Source organism: Microtus ochrogaster, linkage group LG2, assembly GCF_000317375.1.
Source record: "Microtus ochrogaster isolate Prairie Vole_2 linkage group LG2, MicOch1.0, whole genome shotgun sequence".
Classification (NCBI taxonomy): Eukaryota; Metazoa; Chordata; class Mammalia; order Rodentia; family Cricetidae; genus Microtus; species Microtus ochrogaster.
In genome coordinates this window covers 2,547,585-2,572,649 of record NC_022028.1, presented here as the reverse complement: position 1 = coordinate 2,572,649, position 25,065 = coordinate 2,547,585, and the positions used below count along the sequence as shown (strand labels likewise).

General features: G+C 52.4%; 1 protein-coding gene across 2 annotated transcripts in view; it reads right to left on the bottom strand.

Annotated features, from left to right (window-relative positions):
• Foxp4 (forkhead box P4) overlaps positions 1-20,903 on the bottom strand; it is a 53,779-nt gene extending 32,876 nt beyond the window's left edge. Inside the window, exons 1-2 of one of the 2 annotated variants that reach the window (XM_005359697.2) lie at positions 20,436-20,903; positions 1,119-1,353 (exon numbers count right to left, since the gene is read on the bottom strand). In XM_005359697.2, coding sequence (XP_005359754.1) covers positions 1,119-1,337 — 219 coding nt within the window. In that variant the 5' untranslated portion in view covers positions 1,338-1,353; positions 20,436-20,903. The remainder of the gene's footprint in view (positions 1-1,118; positions 1,354-20,435) is intronic. The other variant, XM_005359696.2, reaches the window with a different exon arrangement.
• Positions 20,904-25,065: the final 4,162 nt, after the last annotated feature.

Below are 25,065 nucleotides of genomic sequence, written 5' to 3'. Positions count from 1 at the left end.
GCAAAGTCTGCAAGGCGCAAAGGTCCTGGCTGCAAGGCTCGGATGGACGGTATGGAGCATCCTGAGGTCCTCCTGTTCTGCTTTCCCAACTGAGGCCCTAAGCGTCAGGCCACCAGCAACAGTTGAAAAGGCAAAGTCAAACAAAACGACTCCCAAGGCCAGGGATCTCCTCCACCCCAACCCCTGCGGGTCTGCTCATTCATAATCTAATGAGGTTCTCCACCTAGTGCCCTGTCCGGCGGGGTGGAGATTATAGGCATAAAAAGGGGACACAGACTGGGCTCCTAGTGTGAGCCTTTAAAATAAAATACAAGCCTGGGCTGGAGAGAAGGCTCACAGTTAGGAATATCTGCTGTTCATGCGAAGGACTTGGGTTTGATTCCCAACACTGGTATCAGGTGGTTCATAATTGTCCACAATTCCTGTTACCCAGTATCTGACACTCGGAGCCTCTGCAGGCCCCTAAACTCACAAGCACATACTGTGTGCAGAATGCAGACATACCCATAATTAAAAATATAAAAATAAACTGGGTAGTGGTGGCATAAACCTTTAATCCCAGCACTTGGGAGGCAGAGACAGGTGGATCTCTGTGAGTTCAAGGCCGGCCTGGTCTACAAAGTGAGTTCCAAGACAGCCAGTACAGTTATACAGAAAAACCCTGTCTTGAAAATAAAAATACGTGGGGTGTGTGTGTGTGTGTGCGCGCGCGCACGCAGGTACCTTTCCCCTCCCTTCTTGGGCCTCTTTCCAGATTCTTTGGCCACTTAACCTCTTCACAGCCTTGGTTCACAGTACAAATAAAGACACCCCTGTGTGCACAGCACACACTCCCAAACCTGTTAATATAGCCAGTTTTCCAGCCACGTGCCAAGACATCCACCCACTCAAAACAGACTTTCAAAGCCCAGGCGGCTGTCAGTCCTTATGGCTTTGCTGGGACTATTTCAAACTTCATAAACTTGAGCCCCCAGTACTAGGTTCAGGCTAGCCACCAGAACAGCAGACACACAGGTAAGTCCTTGGAGGCTGTCCCTTCTCACTACCCTAAAAGCCAGGGTGCTAGGCTGGACAGAGCAGCAACACCCGGGTGGAGGGCTTCTGGGAGGTCAGCCTACCTGTTGCTGTTGGAAGTGCAGAAGCTCGGTGGAGCTCATCTCGCCATTGCTGTCAGCTCCGCTGGCGGCGTCCCTGCCGGAGCCGTCCCTTCCCGAGGCCGGAGCCGTGCCTGCGGTCCCGGTCCCACTGCCGCCATCACCCTGCCCAGAGAGGCTGCCCACGCCGTTCTGTCCAGACGGAGCCGACCTGATTGTCTCCGAGGCAGATTCCACCATCATGTCGTTCTACTGGGACCTGAAGAGACATGGGGGAGGGGCTGAGGCGCAAAGACAGATTCCCAGGGCAGGTCCGACCTGGGACTACAACTCAAAGCTTCCCTCCATCCACATCACCCACCCCTGTCCTAGGGTGCTCTCTTCCTCAATTTCCCAGAAGCACCCTCTCAGTGTGTCACCCCTTCCTGAGCTCAGGCCCCTGCCCTGCAACCTCCCATTTCCCACTCCCAGTAAGAGTAGATGGGGGAGGGTAGGAGATGAGCTCTTCCCTGTTCCCTCGGGGTCTTAAACCTGTTTTGGTCTTTCCTTTTAGCTGGGACCTACCAAACCTCTTCCCTTTCACCAGTAATGGCCCTGGCCTTTGTTCCCACGTAGACATGAGTTCCCTGGGGGCAGAGGTTGCTTTCCCCAGGACACAGCAGGCCCTAATCAACACAGGAAAGTAACTGCCCTAAGCCTTAGTTAGCATCTATGGAAGGCATCCTGGGGTCCACTACCTACGGTCACACTTAAGCCCGGCTACCAAAGTAACTCATTTATTACTACCCACAGCCCAAGAGTCCTCCTCAGAACAGTGAGATCTGTGTTCAACACCCATTTTACTGACGGTAAAACAGAGGCTGGCAGTACAGGCTTAGGCAAAGACTTAGCCTGTTGAATGCCCTCGGTCCAAGCCCAAGCAAGCGTCACCCCCAAATGGGATTACTGTAATTCAAGGGGAGAGTGTGTGTTTTGGTTCCCATTCCCAGCACTATGTAAACTGGGGTGGGGAAGGAAGGAAAAAACCCTGTCACACTTAAAATCTGAGTCTGGGAGGCTGTGGTAGGAGGAGACCCAGGCCAGCCTGAGCTACAGGATAATCTGCCTCAAACACAAAAACGCAGGGCTGGAAAGATGGCTCAGAGGTTAAGGGGACACAAATAAGAGTGTTCACAACTCCAGCTTCAGGGGATTTGACACCCTCTTTTGGCTGCCACAGACACCCACAAAAGTGTGCATCTACACACACATGTAAATCTGGAAAGAAAAGCCAAATGAACAAACTAATTAAAAATTGGGTCTTTTAAAATATATTTATTTTATGTACATGGGTGTTTTGTCTGCATGTATATCTGTGCAGCATGTGCGTGCAGAATCCAGAAGAAGGCATCAGAGGCCCTAGGACTGGAGTTACAGACAACTGTGAGATGCCATGTGGGGGCTGGGAATCGAACCAGGGTCCTATGGAAGAACAACCAGTGCTCTTAAGCCCTGAGCCATCTCTCCAGCCCCAAATCAGGTATCTTATCCAAAGCATCAGGATCAAGGCCCAAATGCCCCCTCCTTAAACCTGGAGTGCTGTAAATTCCCCAGAGACAAGATGAACAGCAGGGAGAGCAAGGGGTGACGAGTTCCCTTCCCTAGCTGCAGCGCAGCCCACCAGCTTGACACACACACTTCAGAAGGGGGATGTTTAGCACAAAAAACTATTCTGAAACTAGGGGGGGCAGTGAGTGCATGCCTTCGACCCCAGGCGCATGCAATGCCTGTAATCCTGGGAGTATGACGCAGAGGGATCACAAGTTCAAGACTAGCCTGAGCGGTACAGTAAGACCCTGCTTCACGTCCCAGCACTCACGAGCATGTGCACGCATGGATACACACACAGCAAGCTCGCCTCAAATTCTGGACTCTATATTACCCCATGAATAATCACCCTAAAGGGAACAGTTGGCACCCACCATGGACTGCTGTTTAACACTTGTCTCAGATGCCCTAAACTTCCGTTTCCTTGTCCACGTATGTCATCCTATCCTCTTGCAGTCCTTTACAGACAATGAGGGTGTTTGCCCAGGCTAGCCCTCACCAGCTCATTCTCCATCCACCTCAGGTGAGGCAGAGGTGACGAGGTTCAGAGAGCTCTTGATTTGTCTGATGTCACATAGGGATCAAGTCACTTGAACATCCAACAAGGACTGGAGAAACCAGCCAGATAACCACATCTTTCTCAGCCAACAGGCTGAGGCCCTTCAGGTAACAGATTAAAGAACCTGTAGAAAGTGGCTGAATTACTCCTCTCCCCAGGATGAGGTTCCCAGTCCTATCTTCCTCCCATCCCTTTCCGTGTCTCTCCTGCACCAGTTGTTCACCCATGCTCGAGCAGAGTGAGAGAGAAGAGGGGTGCAGGGGGCTACACCACCGCTCCAGAGTCCTCAGGTTTTGACTCTGGACTGTCTCTCTTTTAGTGGATTGGGAGAGGAATCCTAAAGAGTCCATGTACTGCTGAAGCGGCCTTAATGTTCTGGTCAGTAGCTCCCACTCCCGAGTTCTGAGAGGAGCTGGAGCAGGGGTAGAGTGTGGAGGTGACAGTTTGGAAGAGATTGAGTACTCGGTCCCCAGCCTTTAATAGCTGTGTCAGCCCCAGGGCTTGTAGCTGCCAAATGATGGATGGGTGGGTGGGCTCTGGCCTCCACCCACCACAGCACAGGACTTCAGCCCCCTCTCCTGAAACCACCCACCCCGAAAACTAAAGAGTAACTTCCCCCACTCAGGCCTGGACCTCAGTTGGGGGTGAGGGAGTGGGAAGACAGTGGGAGCCCACTGCCCACTCAGTTCTCCCTCACCTCCAATTCCAGCCCGGCTGGGGCAGAGAGCAGCTTCCAGCTCAGAATCCCAGACTAGCTGCTCCGAGATCTGAGAACTCCTGGGCCCCAGGGGACAAAGACAAGCCTCCTGGGTGCAAGCACGGCCAGGAGAAAGCAAGAAAAATCTGGCAGTTATTTCTCCCAGGGAAGGGAAAGTGGTCCCCTTCCAACATTCACAGAACACAGCAAAGTTGTAGCTCTGACAGCAAGTTTGGAAAAGGGAGAATGAAAGGAAGGGGGGTGCCAGCAGAGGTGTCCTTTCCTTTCCCTTCCTTTTGGGGAGAGCCGGGAGGGAGACGGGGCATAGCAATACCAAGTGAACAACATAATTGTGGCAATGTGCCATGTAATAATAGCTATTCAAGGGCCGATCATTCATATTGAACAAGCCTCTCATTTGCATGCTTGAGATTATATGCATTTGAAAAGTCATTTCCGCAGGGTGTATGAATAGCGGCGATTCCCTTCTGGCGTGTGCTCTGCCCCCCCAGGGGCCTTGGCCCACTGACACACACCCATATCCTTCCAGGTTCTGGCCCACCCACCAACACCAGCCCCTCAAACCCACAGGGCAGGAACTTCCAGGCCCTCTAGGAATCCTCACCTCTGCCCTGGCACACCTGCCCTCCAACCCGAGCACACCGACAGCCAACAGCCTCCAGGCTCACAACGCCTACCCACCTCTCTCAGCAGTGTTGTAAGGAAGACGGGGAGTTCCCTGTACCATAGGTGAGCAGGCACTGACGTCTGGGGCCCAGCCAGCTAGAGGTTGAGTGGGGTGGGGTGCTTGGAGTACACTTTGTTATCAGTGCCTAGAAACTAAGAGGGGGTAGGGGCAAACCACTGGTGCGCCTTATGATCGACCCTAGGAGAGATGACAGCCTAGGCTCTGCCACAAACCAGCTATGAGCCCTTTGCCTTCCTACATCTCAGGGCCTCAGTTTCCCTTTTCTCCATGAGAAAATAGTTTCAGAAGCTCCTGGGGTGGCGGTGAAGGAACTCCCTAGCCTAGCTGGGGGATGTAAAGTTACACTATTTGGGTGCTGCTGGGAGCCACCAGGAGGCCATTAGAGTCACAGCTTAGTCCCTTGGCCCAAAGGCTCCACCCAACAAGGATCCAGTTGGCTGACGGCGCATATTCCCGCCCCCTCTGTTTACAGAGCCACCCTCCCCTTAGCGGGAGTAACACTTGCAGCGGGGAAGGACACAAGCTGAGATTAGAACACTTAGGCCCAAATGTGTGTCTCTGGACCCGTTGCTGGGCCGCTCTTCACATAGTAATCCCTCCAGGCTTGGTGGGTGCTTCTCTGCACTCACCGGGGGGAGGAGGAGAAAGAGGAGGAGGAGCAGGTCTTCAAGACCAACCTCAACTAACAGCCAGCAGACTGTTTTTCCCCACCCCCAAAAGCCACTAAGGAGTGGGCACCAAACATTTTCAAATTTCCCTAAGAATTGCTAAGACTAGGCTTCTCACTTCTTGCCAGAATTTCCAGACCACTCCCTCACCACATGTCGTGGGTAGTGGAGGACCATTTACTGTGTGTGTGTGTGTGTGTGTGTGTGTGTGTGTGTGTGTGTGTTGGGTGGGTGGGGGTTCAGGATTATGGATGGCTACAGGTGGGTGGATTCTAGTCTCCCATACTCCCATTCTCCGGATTCCCTGGCTGAAGTCGGAGCACTAGGGAGCACTAGGGAGCCACGGTCCGGCCCGGGCTCCAGCAGGCCTCCTCGGAAGGAAGCTAGGTCAAAGCCAACAGCCACTTCTTCCGCTTTAGGGAACTTCGTGGCCATCTGAGGGTTCCCATTTTCCCTGAGGCTTTTGCCTCTATGATGCACCCCAGTGGGAGCGAAGGCAACAACGCCTTCTTGGAACCAGTCAGGGTCCGCCCCGTCCCCTCCCTGCCGGAAGTGACGAGTTGCACCTAGCTTGAGGCCAAAGGGGCACTCCGGACCTGGGGTGCTTTGGGGAGGCGGAGAGGAAAAGACACCAGAGTCCTACACGTGGACAAACCTTTTGTGCCTTTTCGCGGGCCCATATGGCGTGGGGAGTATTAATTACCGTCGCGTTTTAATTAACAGTCGCTTAATCTGAGCCATAACATTTGCCACGACACCCTGTGCCTCGCCGCGAACCCGCGCCGCCCGCCCTGCCAACTCATCAATTAATTTTTATTGACGTTTTCTTCCCCCAAACAGGCACAATACCAGGGTTTTCCAATTAACACCTCCGCGATCTCTAATTAGTGCAATTAACAGACTGATGGATGCCCGGAGTTTACCCGCGAGGGAGGGGAGGGGGAGGGGACCGAGAAGCTCGGGACGCCCGTTCCCGGGAGCAGCAGCGCAGCAGCAGGCGACAGATGGGGGCGTGGCCATGGGTCACCTATACCAGAGTCCCGTGGCCCCTTAAGCAGAAGGTTGCCCTGATGAGAGCCTGACACTTAGGGCTAGAAAACTGGTGTCTAGCTGCAGCCCTGTAGGTCACGAACTTGCTGAGCGATCTGGAGCAAATAAGTGGATGTTGTCTACTTAAAACTCTGAAGGAGGCCGAGGAAGTTGATTGCAGTAAGAGACAGAATGTCCTAAAGCACAATACCATGCAGGAGAAAGAGCCCAGGGATAAACCAACACCTTTGTGTGCTTGTACTGGGCTCCATCCGAGAGGCAAATTTTGTTGATCTGAAGAGGACAGAACTTGTATTGCCATTTCCCGGTGCAGCTGACCTGCTTGTCTGGGGCAGCAGGGCTCCGAGGATGAGCACAGGCTTCAGTGGGAAGAGCTAGCTTTCCCATGGTCCAAACTGGTCAGCTGGTGGCCCTCTGAGGCCATGCATTCACCCAGCAAGCATTTAGGGTCTGATTACCCTAAAAGCTGAGATCTAGCCACAAGAGCCCGAAGGGCAGTTCTTTCTGAGCGGAATGGAAAGACTCAACAAGGCAAATGGAAGAGGTAAAGGCCCCACCCCTCATGTTTCCTCTGAGTATCTACCTGTCTCTGAAAGAGTGGTCACTAGTGGGGGTTCTCTCCTCCTCCTCCACAGCTAGCCCGTCAGGAGTATGTTGTACCAGCAACGATCCTTCGCCAATCACAGTTTCAAAGGGCACCTAAGCAGCACCAGTGTGCCAGGCTGGGTACACAGAGAACAGGCATTGGCATGCATTCTAGAGCCCACCTTCCCAGGGAGGGAAATGATAGGCATAAGTGCACTTCTCAGATTGAGGCGAATTCTATCCAACGTGAGTATAAGGAGTGAATATAGTACTTCTATTCATTCTTGAGAAATTCATACATGCATGCACACAGTGTCTTTGGGTCATATGAATCCTCTCCCCACACTCGGGGCTCTACCTTAAATGAAGTCTGGATTGGGGAAGGTCTCTTTTGCTGAAATGAATTAGCTATGAAGGATGAACAGACTCAGCCAGGCAGACTGTAGCCTGAATGCCCCAAAATCACATGCAAAGACCTTCATTTCACTAAAAGAGAGCCTACTGGGTTCAGGTGTTTCTAGGACTAAAGGTCTTTGAAACAGTGACATTTCCTAGATCACATATAACAACTCACATGAACATGACATAGAACAGAGTAAGGTGCACACTTTTTGTCTATCCCTTTCTTTCTGACTATCCTGCTAACGAATCTTTAGTAAGGAACAAAGAGCAAACAGCTTTTCAGGGCCATCAACCTTGGTCCCACAGGCAGCTGAGTGTACCTCTCAAGTCAAGGACCCAAGGACTCAATGCATCTCTGACCTTCACTGGCTACAGGCGGCCAGGAATAGGGAGGGCACCACACAGCAGCCCACGTCAGCCAGTCACTCACTTGCCGTTCTACCACTAACCCTTTCCTGGCGTGATCCATGGCATGGAACAGTGAGGTCCCCAGCCTGAACCTTGGGGTCCAGATCTCTGGCTGATACCAGTAAACCTTCCTTCCTCCCTTCCTTCCAAGGGTGCTTCGGACTCATTAAAGCATAGGGCATGAACGAGACAGTCAGAGAAGGGCAATTCCTGGGGCTCCCAAAGGCCCTGCTGCAGGCCCACTCTGAAGGAACTGGAGTTAAGTTCGGCCCCTTCCAGCCTTCTGTTCGGCTTCTAAGAAAAGCTAAGGTAGGAACAACCAGCCAGAAAGCCTCTAAAGGCTGCAGGTCCAGCTCACGGGTATAGCATTCGCCTACCATGAGCAACAAACACCCTCTCCCCAAGTTCCAGGATAGGACGGAGGCTGGCACCTCAGCCTCCACACCCACCTGCGTGCCAAGCCAAAGATCCTCTGTAAATGGCAAGTGGCCCCTTAAAAGCTACCTGCCCCCAAATCCAGGGACCGGTCAAGTCCTCTTAGCACAAAACTTCAGGGCTAGAGGGGCTGAAGACGAGTAGCAGGGCAAGGACGGATCCATTTCAAAGGGTCCCCTGGCCCACACAGCCCTTGACTGGGAATCTGTTCCTGGGTTACCTTTGGGGGGTCTTTTCCCAGGTTTCAAAATTTTTTTATTTTCTTTTTTAAAAATTTTATTCGTGTGCACTGGTGATTTTTCCTGCATGTATGTCTGTATAAAGGTGTCAGGTCCCCCGGAGTTGGGAGTTGCCATGTGGGTGCTCTGGAAAGAGCAGTCACTGCTCTTACCCACTGAGTCATCTTTCCAGTCCCATTTTTTTTATTTTCTAATTCTAAAAGCAAAGGACATCTTGGAAGAATATTCTAGGAGGGAGATGTATAGCTAGGTATGGAGGTACATGCCTATATTATCACATGGCATGCATATATGCCTATATCATGTGGTATATATACCTATATCATATGATATGTGTATATATACCTATACCATATGGTATATATATATGCCTATGTGCATACCATGTCCAGTATGTATGCCTATAATCACAGCACTTAGGAGACTGAGCCAGGAGGAAAGAGTTTCAGGCTAGCCTGAGCTACACAGCTAGATCCTGTTTTGAAAAACAAAAACCATGCCAGCAGTGGTGGCACACACCTTTAATCCCAGCACTAGGGAGGCAGACACAGGTGGATTCACCCATCTGTCAAGTCTGAGGCCAGCCTGGTCTACAGAGTTCCAAGACAACCAGGGCTACACAGAGAAACCCTGTACTGAAAAACTAAAACAAAAACCACAACAACCAGTCCTGGCATTGTAAGCCTGTAATACTGGCACTTAGAGGGCAGAGGCAGGAGGGTCACTGGAAATTTGAGTCTACATAACACATTCTAGTTCTCAAGCCCTTAGAGTCCAAGACAAGGGACTGTCTTCATCTGTCTTCACTTAGGAGAACATTTTGCTTAAAAGGTACAGTTATTTCTTCCTTTTCATTTTCATTTCCTTTTTTCTGAGATATGATCTCACTAGGTAGGCCAGGATGGCCTGGAACTCCCATGATTCTCCTGACTTTCCCAGTGCTGGGGCCACAAAGCCACTACCAACCAGGCTTTAGAATCACATTTTTTGAGGTAAAACTGGCAATTTTGCTGAGGATGACCTTAAACTCTTGATTCTCCTGGTTCCACTTCCCAAATGCTCGTATTGCAGGCGTGTGCCATCACTGCCCAGCTCTGGAACTCTATCTCTTTACAGCTCTTGATTTCATTGGTGTCCATTGATTGGTACCAGTTTGACCTTTCTTCCTGGAGGTTCACAAGCCTTGGGGCCACTTCTCTTTACCGTGTAGCTCCTTCCCAGACAGTCTCAGCATCAGGAAGCCAACACTAAGCCCCTTGGCTATGCACAAGCTCCTGGTACAGAGGTGTTGAGTGGCCCTTGCCCTGCAATGGATACTGAGTACACACATGTGGTGGAATCTTGGCAAACAGAAGTGAAAAAAACACAGCTCTGGCTTTTGGTGGAGTGAAAAAGGACCATAAGCAACAAAGGTACACAAGGCTCTTCCTGACAAAGGAGCCTTAAAGACAAACCATTCCTACTCTTGGTCAGTTAAGTCAGACTCAGCATGGGCACCTCACACAGCCTTCTCAGGACCCTCAACTACAAACACAGCTGGGGTGGATAAACTCACAGATACACAGACACACACACATACACACACACGCTCCACTTTGCAAATGTTATGTTAGGCACTAAAACAAAGGAGGGGTACCTAAAGGGAGTGTGGTACTCTGGAAAGGCCCCTACAGGTTACTTCTGAGATAAGTTACAGGCAGTAAACCTCCAAAGCATAATTTGCCAATGTGTTTCATGCTGTGTGTCACTGTCTCTCTTCATGGTACTGGAGACTGAGCCTAGTTCCTCACGTACGCCATGCAAGGGCTTTACCACTGAGCTACAACATCAACCTTTCAAAAAACCTTTCTTTCCCAGAAAGTGTCAGGTAGGGTTTTCCTAAGGTACCCAAGGCTGGTAATCTAGACAGGCTTAAATGTGCCTCAGCCTCCTGAGTAGCTGGGATTATGGGTCCAGGCCTCTGAGAGCAGCCTATGCTTCAGCCTTTGCTTCTTAATCCTCCTCAACCCACTCAAGAGTCCCTGCCGGCCTCCACCATACCCTCACCCTCTTCCGCCACACTCCTGGGCTCACTTTGAAAGAGGAACAAATAATTGACAAGGTCATCTGGTCCCAGACCCTTCCCAGCATCCCACCCCAGTGGTGACAAACCTGAGACCTCAGATACTCTTCACTGCCACTTTCTGACGTCACAATGCTTCCACCAGGCCTGGCAAGGAAGTCTCATTCAATACTTTCCTAGTCATGACCAAAAGGAAGGATTAACAGAGACAGGACAAGAGAGACAGAGAGAACCAAAGAGCCCACTCCATCTCATTAAGAAAGTAAACAGAAGAGCCTTCTAAGTGTCTAATTAAGCTTCTAATTAGTCCCTGCTTGTTACTAATGCAAATTAGATTACTCCGCTTAACTACAGCATGTCCACAACACCCTTGTTAATTGCGGCCTTTTGAAATTAAATTACTCCCTAATTAGCATATCAAAGCCATTGATTCGGAGCTGGGAGAGAAGAGGGCAAGAGGAGCCTAATGCCAAGTTTGGTTAATCAGACAGAGCTAATTAAATAGTGACGTCTTACGTGGGGGGCCTGCCGGTTCAGGGATAGGGGCTACCCATTCAGGGCTCAAGTGACCATCTGGAGCCTGTCTGGAGCCTGGTTCTGGGGGTGCCCTTGTCACCAGAGTCTCCTGTCTGGAGCCTGGTTCTGGGGGTGCCCTTGGCACCAGAGGCTCCTGTAGGCCTGCAGCAGACCACCTGGTCTGACACTCCATGGCCCTTGACCCAGCCCTGGCCCCTCTGTCTCCCCAGAAGATTTCTAGGCATGGGATTCAGAAGGCTCTTGGGCACCGATTCAGGGACATCTAAGACATAGCAACACACAAACAGGGTGAGCGAACGAACACTGCTGCACTCTCTGTCCAGCATCCAGAAGGTGCCTCATTCTCTAGGCCTCAGTGGACCAGAGTCCACTCTGATCCCATTCTTAGAGGACCTCCATATCAAACCACTGATAACAAGAGGCGTCAGATTGTTTCCTTGGGGATGTGAGATTCTGATGAAGAGAAATCTCATCGCTGGGGATCGAATAGGAGGTGGGGGGGGGCAATGATCCTTCTAAAAAGGTTCTTGCCCAAACAAGACATACACAAGAAGGTACTTTGTACGTGTACAGTCCCTGGAAGCATGAAGCCTTAAAATTCACTTCACAGGAGAAAGGAGGAAGAGCTCCTAGGATTGGAACTTAATGATGTCTAGTTCAACCCCAGTACCTCCAGAACCAGCAAGAACCGAATGCCACTGTCAGTTCTTAGCAGCAGCATGGGAATAGGAATTTGATTTCAGCAAGAGTGTCCTTACAGGTCTTCTCTGAGCCTTTGGAGTCTTCAAGACACCTTCTCCCTATCCCACCCTACCTTTATCTCCTTAAAGAATACTGGGATCACGCCAGGCAGTGGTGGCTCACACCTTTAATCCCAGCAGAGACAGGTGATCTTTGTGAGTTCAAAGACATCCTGATCTATAGAACGAGTTCCAGGACTGCTGTGGAATAAAGCTCTTGTACACAGTAACGATTTGTCACTTGTATTAGTTTAATAAAACACTGATTGGCCAGTAGCTAGGCAAAAAGCAGGGTGAACAGACTGGGAGAATTCTGGGAAGAGGAAAGGCAGAGTCAGTCACCAGCCAGATGCAGAAGAAGCAAGAGGAGAATGTCTTACTGAGAAAAGGTACCAAGTCACAAGGCTAAACACAGACAAGAATTATGGGTTAATTTAAGTTGTAAGAGCTAGTTAATGATAAGCCTGAGCTAATAGGCCAAATGGATTATAATAATAGAAGCATCTGTGTGTTTCTTTGGGAATGAATGGTTGCGGGACCAGGTGGAACAGAAATGCCCGTCTACACTGGACAGACAGGGCTACACAGAGAAACCCTGTCTCCAAAAAAAGGGGGGGGGGCAACACAACAAAACTCGGACCAAGCTAACGTCCACATGAAAAGATGTTAACCAGCTTTAATTTCTATAATCCCAGAAACTGTAAGGCAGAAAAAGGAGAATATATATGAACTTGAGGTCAGCCACAGCTACACAGTAAGACCCTGTTTCAAAAGGAACGAAGGAAGGAAGGAAGGAAGGAAGGAAGGAAGGAAGGAAGGAAGGAAGGAAGGAAAAGAAAGATCTGGAGTTAGAGAGATAGCTTAGTGGTTAACAGCACAGGCATCTCTTCCAGGGGATCCTGTGGGAGCAGACAAACATGTGATGCACATACAGGCAGGAAAACACCCATACATGTAAAACAGAAAGAGATGAAAGGTGCTATATAGTACCCCCTCCGTAGCTAAGACGGCCACTAAGGAGGCCCAGGGAGAAGAAGCTGTCACTCAGCCTCAGTGTGTCCCCACTGCACACAAGTGTAGCCTGTGTTTGCTCGTCCAAAGGAAGCCCAAGTGGGAATATTTATGTGACTCTATGTGACATTTACCATGGGTTGACCTGTATGGCAGCCAACAAAAAGCAGGGGTGAGGTCAGTCAACTTGTGGCACTACCCCTGCCCCTGAAATAATGAAGCATTTCAAGAGTCAAGTTCCATAACCAGGGATTCCTGTTATGGCGGACCACCTCCCCAGCCCCAGATCCTTCATCTGTCAAATGGGGGCAATAATCACACCCTGGGGGTCACCAGGATGTGGTAGATTAGGATGAAGAAGCTGCAAACCAGTGGTTCTCATGCTGCACCCCTTCAGTACAGTTTCTCATATTGTGGTGACCCCAAACCATGAAGTGGTTTCATCTCTACTTCATAACTGCAATTTGACTACCGTTATAAATTGCAATGTGAACATCAGATATGCAACTCTGGAGGGTTGGACCCACAGGCTGAGAACTGCTGCCTTAAAGCACGCCTCTTCACTGGGAAGCATCAGAGAGCCTTTCCCGTATCTTCCATTCTAGGGGTGGAGCTTAGACTTCCACTTTGAAGGACACTGAGAGCTGAAGTAGCTTATCCTCTCAGGAAGCTGGGGTGCGGGCAGGGGGCCATACTGGTGCTCTCTGCCCTACAAATGATAAATTGATCTGCCAAGGGCGACAACTTCTAAATAATTCCTAAAATTGATGAACAGTATAATTGGCATTTTCTCTGAGCCACCAACCAGCTCCCAAATAAAGACACGGAGACTTAATTACGAGTGCTCAGCCTTAGCTTAGGCTTGCCCACTAGTTCTTTTTACTTAATTAAACTGTTTCTATTCATCTATGTTTTGCCTCAGGGCTTTTTACTTTCTTTCATTCTGTATGTCCTACCTTCCTACTTCCTCCCTGTCTGTCTGTCTGGCCTCTGGCATCTCGTTCTTTCTTCTTCCACACCACCCCAACTAAGAAACCCATGCTAAGCTCCTCCCTGCTACTTCCTGGCAACCAGTTGCTAACCCTGCCTCTGAGTCTACATTAATTTTATTTAATTAACAAAAAAGCAACACATCTTTGCTAGTTAACTGAATATCCCACCACAGCCCAGGGCAGCAGGAGGATGGGTCACTGAGATGACTCAGTAGGTAAAGGTGTCTGTCACCAAGTCTGACAACCTAAGTTTGATTCCCAGAGTCCATGGAGTAGGAGAGAACCAACTCCCAGGAGCTGCCCTCGACTGCTACACGTTTGCCATGGTACGTGTTCACAGGAGAGACCCCTGCTTTGATCCCTCTGTGTGTCTCTCTTTCCCCATCTAGGATGTAGCTATTCCAACCCCTCCCAAGCTCTAGCCCCTGGAGCACACAGGGGCAGGGGCAGGGGCAAACCCTGAAGGGTGAGGTTTTGTTTATTTAAGGAGAAACCAAATAGAGAGGTGGACTCCCTGACGAGACAAGTCCAGCCAGTACCCAGTTGGAAGTATCCATCCACGTCAAACCTGGCAGAGGGGCTCAGAGCAGAGCTTTGATTTTAGAAAATATGTGAAATTAAAAGCAGAAAGAAAGAGTTTGGGGGCAGGGCTGTCCTGGTTAGTGGGGGATGGGGACAGAAACACATAAGGGCCAAGCTGCAGCAAGCCTCTCGGACCGCTCTCCCAACGAGATTCAATTAATTGATAACAAGAGGCATCAAATTAATTTCTGGAGGATGTGAGATTCTGATGAAGGGAAATCTCGTTGATGGGGATCGGGCAGGAGGAGGCGGGCAGCACCCCTTTTAATCAGGCTCTGGCTGTCTAATTGGCAAAGAGGTGGCTTGAGGGGTCACAGGGCCCCTTGCCCCGAGCTCCACAGCGCTCCCTTCAGGCAGCCCCTTCAGGGGCAGGAGGCCATGCTGCCTTGGCAAAGACGGTAGCCATTCTCAACTGAAGCCAGGGAGAGGAGGCGGTTACTCGCCAGCTACACTGTAGGAAACCGGATACCCACAGAGAACATGGCAAAGGCCAGGCAGAAAGTTAGGACTTTGGTGGCAGTGCCTTACAGGGACCCCACAGTGAACTTGGAGGACCCAGAGAGTCGTCCCGGAGCACAGGAAGTATAACACTGGGGACATGCTATAGCAAAACGCAGATCATGAAGTCTGAGCTTGCAAGATTGGCTCAAGCCCAGCGGAGGTGGGTAGAAGTCTGTGCTCTGGTGGGTTTGGTCTCACAACCCACGATTGCCTTCCTGGGCTCAGGTCTCAGTCACCTGCAGCCTTTCTTCAAGGGGCAAGGATGTTTGACGCTCCTGGGACTCAGCAAGATGCCAGGGGAGCCATTCAGAGCTTCCATCACCATTGCGCTCCAACTGGGCAGGTAGCTTGTGGTCTCTGGGGAAACCCAGGTGAGAGTCTCCCAAGGTAACATAGGTAAGACCTCAACACAGCCTCCTGCTTTGAAGGCCACGAACCCCTGCCCTTACTCCCCCAGCCCTTCCAGCAGCTGCTCCTCACCAGACCGTGAGCACACCTTGATGTTTCCTTACTCCTAATTCTCTCTGGCAGGACATTTTCCTTCCTCCACACAGGGAATTCCTACTGAAAAGGGAAGTCCCAAAGAGTGACTTCTTCAGACCTAGGTCCGCTAGAAATGCAGGCCCAGCTGGAATCATATCCCAAGAGCCAACTCCTGTTTGTCAGGATTGAGGAAACCAGAACTCAACGCTCCTTACTTGCCCACCCCTTCATCTCCCCCGACACTGAACCCCTGTCAGAACCCCACCCTCTCTTGTCCTCAGCACCCATCTCAAAGATCCACATTTGCCTACTTACTCCAGTTTGGGCTTTCGGGAGTTGCAAGAGAGCCTCCTCTCGTTCCTTCTCTTCCCTAGGTCCTGCCAATGTGTCTGCTGCACACAGCAGGCTCTGGGGGTTGTAGAAACGCCCATCTCTATTCCCAAAATCCTCCTCAAGCCTGGCAGCCATCACTTTTCCCTCTCTTCCTGCCAGTCAGAAACTGAGATATGACATGCTCCACAACCCAATAGACTGACAGACAGACAGACAGACAGATTTGTGTCATCTCTGCCCCCTCCCTACTTCAGACAAATGGCATGCTTAATTCTGCATATTGTCCTATTATGAGGAAATCCACCATTTGCTCCCCCTACTCATTTACACAGTAGTAGCTGGGGTCAGATGCCATCAGAACCAATTCCAGTGCGAAAGCAAATACCCTTCACGTCTATCTGGTACCACCCATGCAGCCCAGTCATCCTGAGGCAGTGGTGGAGGGGAAGGGCCCCAGGAGACACCCGGGGCTGGAGGTGCAGGCTTCTGATAGGGCTTGGGAGATGATGTATGACTTTGTAAGTGGGCAAAAGCGTGTGTGCGTGTGTGTGCGCGTGTGTCTCCGTCCATCTGTCCTGGAACCAAGGAAGGTGATACAACAAGGAAGACTGCATGGCCCCTCACCCCGTGGTTCCATGCAGAAGGCACCTTTTGTGGGGGTGCTCTTGTTTCCCAGACCATCAGTGTACCCCAAATCTTCTGAGAAAAGCCCAGAGCATACACAAAGTCAGGGGCCATAGGAAGAGGATTCCCACTGCTACCCAGGATTGGTGAAACCAGCAGTAAAGAAAATGTTTATTTCCACATTTCCACAGAGAATTCCAGCCGGTGATGGGAAGGACAGACAACGTCAGGCTCCCTGCAGGACAGGTTCTTGCCTCTGTGAGCCGACCATTCAGCGGCAGGTCCCAAACCTGAGAATCTCTGCCTGATAGCTTCATGTAAGGACAGGAGGCGCCATTCCCAAACACTAGGAATCTTTCCCTTTAAAAAGAGGAGAAGCTAGTCTTCCAGTAATTTTTTTTTCTCCTCAGTCTTCTGGAGAATTCTGTCTCATTTGTATTTGTATCTATTACCACCCAAAGAAGACCTAAGGGCCAAGCCAGGGTAGGAGCAGGCAGAGAATGCAGGAAGTACAGCTCAGACAAGCTAGGGAGGTGGCTGGCTGGGCCAGGCTGGTGAAGTGTCAGCCCTCTATCCCCTGGCCTTCTCACTTGCCCAAGGCAGAGAGGCTTCAGCCCCTGGTTATTCTGGAGCCCAGCAACTTAGTCTCAGCTCTGTGCCTGGGCAGCAGCAAAAACCTCACACGAGTTGCCACTTCTCTCTGGCTTCATTTTCCAGCCTATAAACTGAAGGTTTATACTCCAGCGTTTCCAGTATTCGGCCCGATAAGTGGCCTGGCAGTGCCAGTAAACCAGTTAGAGAAAAGAAAATGAAAAGCGTGCCATCACCGGGTGGCACTCTGAAGGCCAGACGCTTGCTAGGGCGTGAAACTTTACCTCCCATTCAACCCCCGGAGCCGCTGCTCTACTCTGGGCACTGCTGACCTACTTTACAAGCTAAGAAAATTGAGGTTCCAGCCGCTTAATTAGGTTCCCTAGAGCCCTAGCTCAAGTGCCAAATTCCAAAGCCCTTTTTACTCTGACACACGTATGGCCCTAGGGAGGCACTAGTTGTGTGCCTCGGGTTCCAGGGCTCCGGAACCACCTCAGAGGAAGCTATTCTCAGCCAATGGAGGCACAGAATTCCAGCAAAAAAAAAAAAAAAATGGGCCCATGGCTGCCTTGGGCCTGGGGAAACACAGAGGATAGGAAAGGAAGCCCCTGGGATGGAAGGAAGTTGGCGCTGTTTGGGCAATAAGAATAAAGGCCTGAGCTTAGCACACTGCGTCTAGAGGGGAAATCTTCCAAAAGTACCACGGGCAGTGAAGGGTTAAAATGTAGGGAAGGAAGGATGGTTTCGCAGGGAGATGCCCCTTCCCTCCCTCACACAGTCCTCGGAAATCAAACCCTGCATGCCACCTTCCTCCCCATCACAACTGTCTCATCTATTCCTGTAGGCTGAGGTCCAGAGAGGAGGCTCCAGACCCCAGTGCCCAGCCTGGGATCTGCCCAGGCAAGGAGGGGGCTCCGCATACACTGAGGAAATTATCAGATCAAAGAAAGCCACCCCCTTCCAATCCTCCTGGAGTCCTCCCCTGCTGGGGAAAGGTGTGTTTGGAGTGAGAGCCCAGCAGGATCTGCGCATTCTTGGCAAGAAGGGACCTACCTAGCAGCCGGTCAGAAAGCGAGCTTCTGGCCAAAGGTAGAGGAAAGGGGTGGGGATATCTAGGAAGGAACAGGCGCAGGTTCACCAGCAAGTTGGGCCTGACTAGTCCCCCACGCTCTCCTGTTCCTCAACTCCAACCTAGCCTTAGCCTCAGAAGAGACTAAGGGAGAGTCTCCTCCAACTTCCAAGGTTGGAGCTAGGGTAAAATATAGAAGGAGCCTGGTGAGGTGTGTGGAACACACCTGAAAACGCAGCATCCGAGAGGCTGCGGAAGGACACTGTATGAGGATGGCCTAGGCAACATAAAGGGACTGTCTCAAGTCTCCCCAACACTCCTACAAAACAAAATAAAAACAACAATAAAAACAACCAGGCACTTAAGGGTCCCCTCAAGTTGAGGATCATATATCACGGGGTGTGCAGCAAGTGTGGAAGAGGAGGTCCTAGAACAGCCCTGATACCAGGCTACCTTGCCCAACTGACTAGAGTGGTGGACATTCTTTACACGCGCTGTTCTAAGGGTATCTCAGAGCCAGAAAGCCATCTGAGAGCCCCTCCGATCTCCAGACGACAGCCCCTGAATCACCCTGGCAAGGTAAAGTTTCTCAAGTTTAAGGAGAAAAAAAGAGAAAGAAGGAAAGCCTGCAGACTTCCCCACAGCGGTTTTCCGCGGGGGCGGGCAGAGGTCGTCTAAGGCCGACCGCTCCCCTTAAGGAGCCTCCCCCTGGCTCCTCGGTTGATTTCAACCAGGGGCTTAAAATGCCGGTACCGCAGGGTACCTAGGCCAAGGGGCCTACCCACTGAGGTTCGCGGGGGGTGGGGGTGGGGGCTAAGCTTCTCCAGGAAGCGGTGGAACAGCATGGACCACCCGCTGCTCCTTTCTTGTGTGAGAGGAGATACTCGGGCAAAACAAAACGACTGTCGCGGAAGCTCCCGACCCCAAATCCAGCCCCAAAGCCGTCGACTGCCAATCCAGGTAAAGACGCTTTAAGTTCAAGGTAAAAATCCCGCATCAGCCAAAACTCTTTTCGACTTGCTATGGAACCACCAAACGGTGGATTTGGACTTAGGTTTGTTCGTCCTGATCCCCTCCCCGGCTCAGAGCGCCACGGTCAATCGGGTGGGTAGACCAGTGTCAAGGTGCACCACACGCGCCTATCTCTAAAGTCCCAGGTGCCAAGCAAAGGAACGTGGAAACACGCACCGCGGTGTAAGAGGCCCGGGATGCAAAGCAGAGGGGCACTGCCTGCGAGCAGGGACAGCCCCCCATACTCTGTCCTCCCAACCTACAGAGTCAGCAGATGCTACATGAGGGTGTTCACGTGGTCGCCTCACTTGGGGAAGAGGGTCAATCTGTGATGGTCACGGCTTCTGCCTCAGAATCCGCGTCCCACGAAATCACAAGTTCCTTCACACAGGTGGCGCGGCCCCAGGTCTCTAAGCGCCACCGGGTTCTGCTCCGGCGCAGCCCAAGAGGCAGAAGTTTTACGTAGAAGCGGAATGCAAGATTTGAGCACCGCCGAGGGTGGCCGCGGGTCAGAGAGGTGTTGGGGCGACGAAAGGGCTGTCTAGTGAGTCACCAGAGTGCTCGGTCTGGAGAAATGGGGTCCGGCTCGGTCAATCCGGCAGCCCCATCTCTCTGGTGGCATTGGGCCCTCCGTCCAGTCACTTTATTCCCCCACAACCCTGCAGGAACCCTGTCCCAATGGGGAGGGTATCCACCCGGTCAGTCCCCCACCGACCAGCTCCAACACAAAAATCACAGGGGCCATTTCCAGTCTCTCTCAAGTCCCCAAGAAGTTTTTCCGCTCTATCTCAGATCTGATTAAGGGATGAAGGGAAAGAAGGTTGACTAGTCTCAGCACTTCCGAGGTGCGACCAAGGCGACAAGGTGTTTGAGATTGTTGGTCGTACCCCCCCACCCCCCCTCCTCAAGTCCCTCTGCCTCCTTCTAGTCCTGGGGAGTCCCGTGCAGACTGGACTTGGGGGGATCCCACTTCACCACTTCCCTTCCCGGTTCAGGAAAGTCCGGGCCGGGAGTATTCTTTGTCTCACTCCGGGAGGGGGGGGGTCGCGCCCCCTAACACCCCATTCCCAGTAGCGAGGCCAGAAGGGGGCGGAGTCCAGATTCTTGGGGCAGGGCGGGCCTCAGTGGCCTCTCCAAGCCGCCCCCATGGCCGGCTTCCCGCTGCCCCCCAACCCCACACCGCGGCCCCCACCTGTTCCCCAGACAGCTCCAGTCCGCTAGAAGCCCGGGCCGAGGACAGGGTTTAGTACCCACTGGGGACAGTGCGACGCGGCCGGCCCCGGTTGGAACAAAGTGCTCCGGCCGGGGCCGGGCTCCTCCCGGCGCCCGGCGCTCCTCGGGCCGGCAGTTTGCAAACACAAAGTGAACCAGGGAGCAAGCGAGAGAGTGAGCGAGCTGGGGAGTTCGACGAGTCGTCAGCCCAGCCCCCACCCGAGTCCCTGGGGTCTCTTGGATCGGTCACCTACCTGTCCGGCCCGGCCGCTCAGTGCGGGCTCCGGCCCGTCAGCCCGCACGGGGCATGGGGCTCGCTCGGGTCGCAGCCCGGGCCCGCCGCCACCCGCCGGGACTGCCCCTGCGCGCCGCGCCGCTCCGAGGCGATCTTTCCAGCACTGAACGCCGCGCGCCTCAGCCCCTCGGGGGCATCGCACTTTGTAGGGTAGCTCGGCTCCCTCAGGCTTCCGATCTTCCTTCCCCGGGCTCCCGCGACGCTCCTGAGCTCGCTCCGGCTCCGGGGCTCCGGGACCCCGGCGTCCCCGCCCCCGGCCCAGCCCTGGTTCCGGCCCGGGCTCCTCCCCGCCGCGCCGCGGCCGCCTGCGCCGCGCCCTGATCGCGTGCTGGGGGGCTCCGTCCCGGCCGCCGGTGGCACTGTCCGGCTCGCAGGGGCGGCCGGCTCCGGACTCCGAGGGGCTGCGACTGAGCCCCGGCTGCGAGTGGCTGCGAACGAGCGGCTCGCGGGCGGGGCGCACCGGGCGGAGAACCGGAGGGGTGGAGGGAAGGAGGGAGCGCGCCGAGCGACGGGGAGGAGGGAGCGAACGAAAGAGCGGCGGAGGGAGGGGAGACTAACTTCTAGTGCTACCATAATTCGCCTAAAGCAGGTGCAGCCACTTTTCCCCCCGCCAGGCGGCCAGCGGCGAGCCGAAGAAGACCACGTGGACCAAAGTTTGGGGAAGGAAAAATGGGAACGTTGGGCTACAGATCTGCCAAAGCAGATAGGCCGCAGAGGTTCACACTGGCCTGGGGACCCAGCCTATGGGACGCTTTATAAACTCTGGCCTTTTCCAGGAGCCTGGAGGTACGGCCAAGTCCTGCTGGCACACGGTTCACTGGTTTCGGGCGGGCTGCGCCTGGCGCTGGGAGTGGTCAGGGGGCCCCCCGAGTCCGGAGCCGGCGTCCGGCGCGGGCTCTGCCTTGCCTCCTTCCGACTCCCCACTGTGTGGGGGCTGGGGCTGGGGAGGCTCTTTCTGGGCTTTGTGAACAGTGGTTCTCCCAGCCCCGCGCACGCGCTGCCTGGGTCTGCAATGGGGAATTTCCTATAAAGTGCTGTGAGAGCCAATGAAGAAGGGGCTTCAGGCTGGATCCACGCGGGCCAAGCGCGGAGTAAAGTCGAGGCAATTATCTGAACAAATTAGATTGTAAACAAAACTCAGCGTCCCTGAATACCGCTTTGCCCGGGGGACTTGGGAGGATGGGGGTGAGGACAGCCGTGTGTATTTGGGTTGGGAGGGGGAAGTCCGGGCACGGAAAGACCCACGTTCCGAAGGGGAGGGCTAAGTTGGGTAGCAGGCGCCAGGCTCAGACTGGTGGAGATCTGAAAAAAGTCCTCCCACTCTACCCCAAACATCTTCCCTGACTGGGTGTGTGAAGTGGTGAGAGACCTCAGGGTCTCTCGGTGGTTACCCCCACCCTGCCCAGTGATGCCAGGTCCCCTGGGCCCTGCTGTGATCTGAGAGCAGGAAGTCAGTGATCCTGGAATGCCCTGTTGGCTTTAGGTTAGCAGGTGGCCAAGGGCAGGCAGACCCAAGCCTCAGTGGAGGGTGAACTGGTTAAGGACTGGGCCTAATTTCCTAGGAACACATATTTTGGAGAAAACGCTGTAAAAAAAAAAAAACGGGTCTCGGCGATGATGCTCGACTTAACCTGTTTCTGCTCAAGCATTCTGCCCTTTTTCTGTGGGGAGTTACAGCCAGGAGTTGGAAGTTGATGGCAACTGCACAGGTCTGCAGTGTCTGCCCAAGCGGTGGACCCTGCTAGAGTCCAGGCAGGGAGGTGTCAAGGTGGGGAGGACTGTTATGCCACTTACTGAATTCGTTATCTGTGCTGCTGGAGAGCCAATCAGGCCTCATAAATGCTAAGCACATGATCTCCCACCCAGCCACACCGCAGCTCAGCTCATTTATTTGGACATCACAGTTACCTTTCCAGTAGAATTGAGAATCCAAATGACCGTGGGTAGTGAAGGCAGAAAGGTGGTTCCGGCGTTCAGGGTCATCTTAAGTTACAGATGGGAGTTCCAGGCCAGCTTGGGGTACACGAGACCCACTCTCAAAAATCCAAAACAGTGCTGGCCAGATGGCCCAGTGGGTAGAGATGCCTTCTGTCACTTGCCTATATACCTGGGACCCTGGGAGACACATGGTAGGAGACAACTGCCTCTTGGAGACTATTCTCTCACCTGCATACACACATGCACCTTGGCACATGTGCACACACAATAAATAATAAAGCTTTATTTTTAAAGCATCTTTTAATCCAAAACAATAAAAAATAGTCAAGGATTAGATGTAGTTAACATGGGGATCCTGCCTCATTCCAGGTATACTGGCTCCTGTAATCTTCATAGTTAGCCTATGAGGTAGCTAGTTCTTTTGGCTCCATTTTATAGAGGCGGAAACTGAGCACAAAAGGCACTCACCGTGTGTAAGTTTGCACAGCTGACAAGTGATGGAGCAGGTCCAACCAGAGCGAGGGTCCTCATCTTAGCTTCTGGGGAGAGGCAGCCTGGCGAGCCTCCTGGTGTGTAGACCCTGCTCCACAGCCCCCTTCCCGTCCTGTCTACAGCAGAGGCTGAGGTGGAGTGTCTGTGAGGTGTGTTGCTGTCATGCCCACCGAACTCTGCCCCCTTGCCTTGCTACCACAGCCCTTCCCCCACCCATCACATGGAACCCTGGGAAAATAACTTGTTTTTGTTTTTCTTTCATTTCAGTTTACCCGCTTTTCTCGGGCCCACTCAGTCCCCCGTGGGACTGCATGACTTGTGAGTCACAGTGGAAAGCCCAGGGGAGTCAGAAGACCCCATCTTGACCTAATTGGGGTAATTCAGTGGAGAAAACAGACCTGTGGGAAGAGGTAATAGAACAAACAATGTCTTAGTCAGAGTAGCCATAGTCCTGAGTCCTTCCTCCCAGTTTAAGAGTTTGGAGGGGTTCCCCAGTGGGAGTCACTGTGCCTTGTCCCATCCCAGTGTGCAAGGCAGGTACAGAAGCTCAGGAGGTGGCTGTAGGCCCGATTGGAAGACAGAGACAGAAGCTAAGGTTAGGACGGTGAGGGCTGCAGTCAGGCAGTCTGGGGTTGAACTTCAGCCTGGACACTTACTGATGTGTGACCTGCACAGACTGTAGGTCCCAGCCCCCTTCCCTACAGTCACAAAACTGAAAGGATGCCTTTTGTTGTTTTTTGTTTTGTTTTGAGACAGGGTTTCTCTGTGTAGCCTTGGCTGGCCTGGAACTCACTCTGTAGACCAGGCTGGCCTTGAACCTGAAGATCATTTGCCTCCAAATCCTGGGATCAAAGGTGTGGGCTACCACTGCCTGGTGGGAGGTGTTTTCTAAGGGGGTTGGGAGGAGAGCCTGAAGAAAGCATGAGGAAAGCCTGGTGACCTGCACCTCAAGTGTTTCCCTTAAATGTTCAACTTTTCTTTTGTGAGCCCCACTTTCCTTGCTTAAGAACAAGGAACAAGAAGCAGAATACCCCCGAGGCCTAGGATGGAACCAAACACAGAGGGGATGCAGTCAGTGAAATGATGCTCGTCTGCTATACTCAGACTGGTGCCTAGCCCAGCTGTCAGCAGAGGCTTCACTCAGCAACTTATGGAAACAGATGCAGAGACCCCAGCCAAACAGTAGGAGAATCCTGTGGAAGAGAGGAAAGGTTGTAGTAACCAGAGGGGTCAAGGACATCACAAGAAAAACCCACAGAACCAAATAAGCTAGGCTCATAGGGGCTCACAGAAGCTAAACTGACAACCAGGGAGCCTGCACGGGACTGACGTCGGCCCTCTGCATATTTGTTCCAGCTGTGTAACTTGGTCTTGGAGTGGTTCTCCTAGCAGTGAGAGCAGGGTGTATTTCTGACTGTGTTGTCTGCTTTTGGGATCCATGAACCCATTCGTCCTGCTGGATTGCCTCATTCAACCTTGATGGAGGAGGGGGTGCCTGGTCTCACTGCGGCTTGTGCTTGTATCCCGTGGCTGGCTGATATCCATGGGATGCTTGCTTGCATCTGAAGAGAAACAGCGGAGGAGGAGTAGATGGGGGGTCTGGGAAGAGGGAGAAGCTTTGGGTAGGATGCAAAAGTCAAGAAAATAAATAAAGAAATAAAAAAACAAGAAAATGAGTGAATGAATAATAGCAGCGGTGACCTCAGGAGGCGAGAGGTAGCCAAGCCAAAAAAGCTGCCTGTTAGGAAATCCTGCTATATGCTAGGCTGCCTGCACCTGCTCTTCTCCCCATTCTGCATGCAAAGATGGCTCAGAGATGTCGGATAATTTGTTTCAGATCACACAGCTAGGAGATAGCCCAGCAAGTGCTTGTTACCAAGTCTTCTTCGGTCTGGGAAGCAGAAAGGCTTTCCCAAAGGGCAAGAGCTAGCCAATAGCAGAGCTTGTTCCCTGCAGGAGGCCTGAGCTCACTCTCAAGGGCATGATGGGGTGCGTGATTAGAAACAGTGTATTTAATCTCCTACTCGGAATATACCTAGATCCAGATATTTTGTTTCAGTTCATCTCGCAGCTAAGGAATTTATCTTTTTCTTGCCCCTCAAAAGTTTGCAATCCTTTATCTTTTTAGATTTATTTTAGTGTGTGTGTGTGTGTGTGTG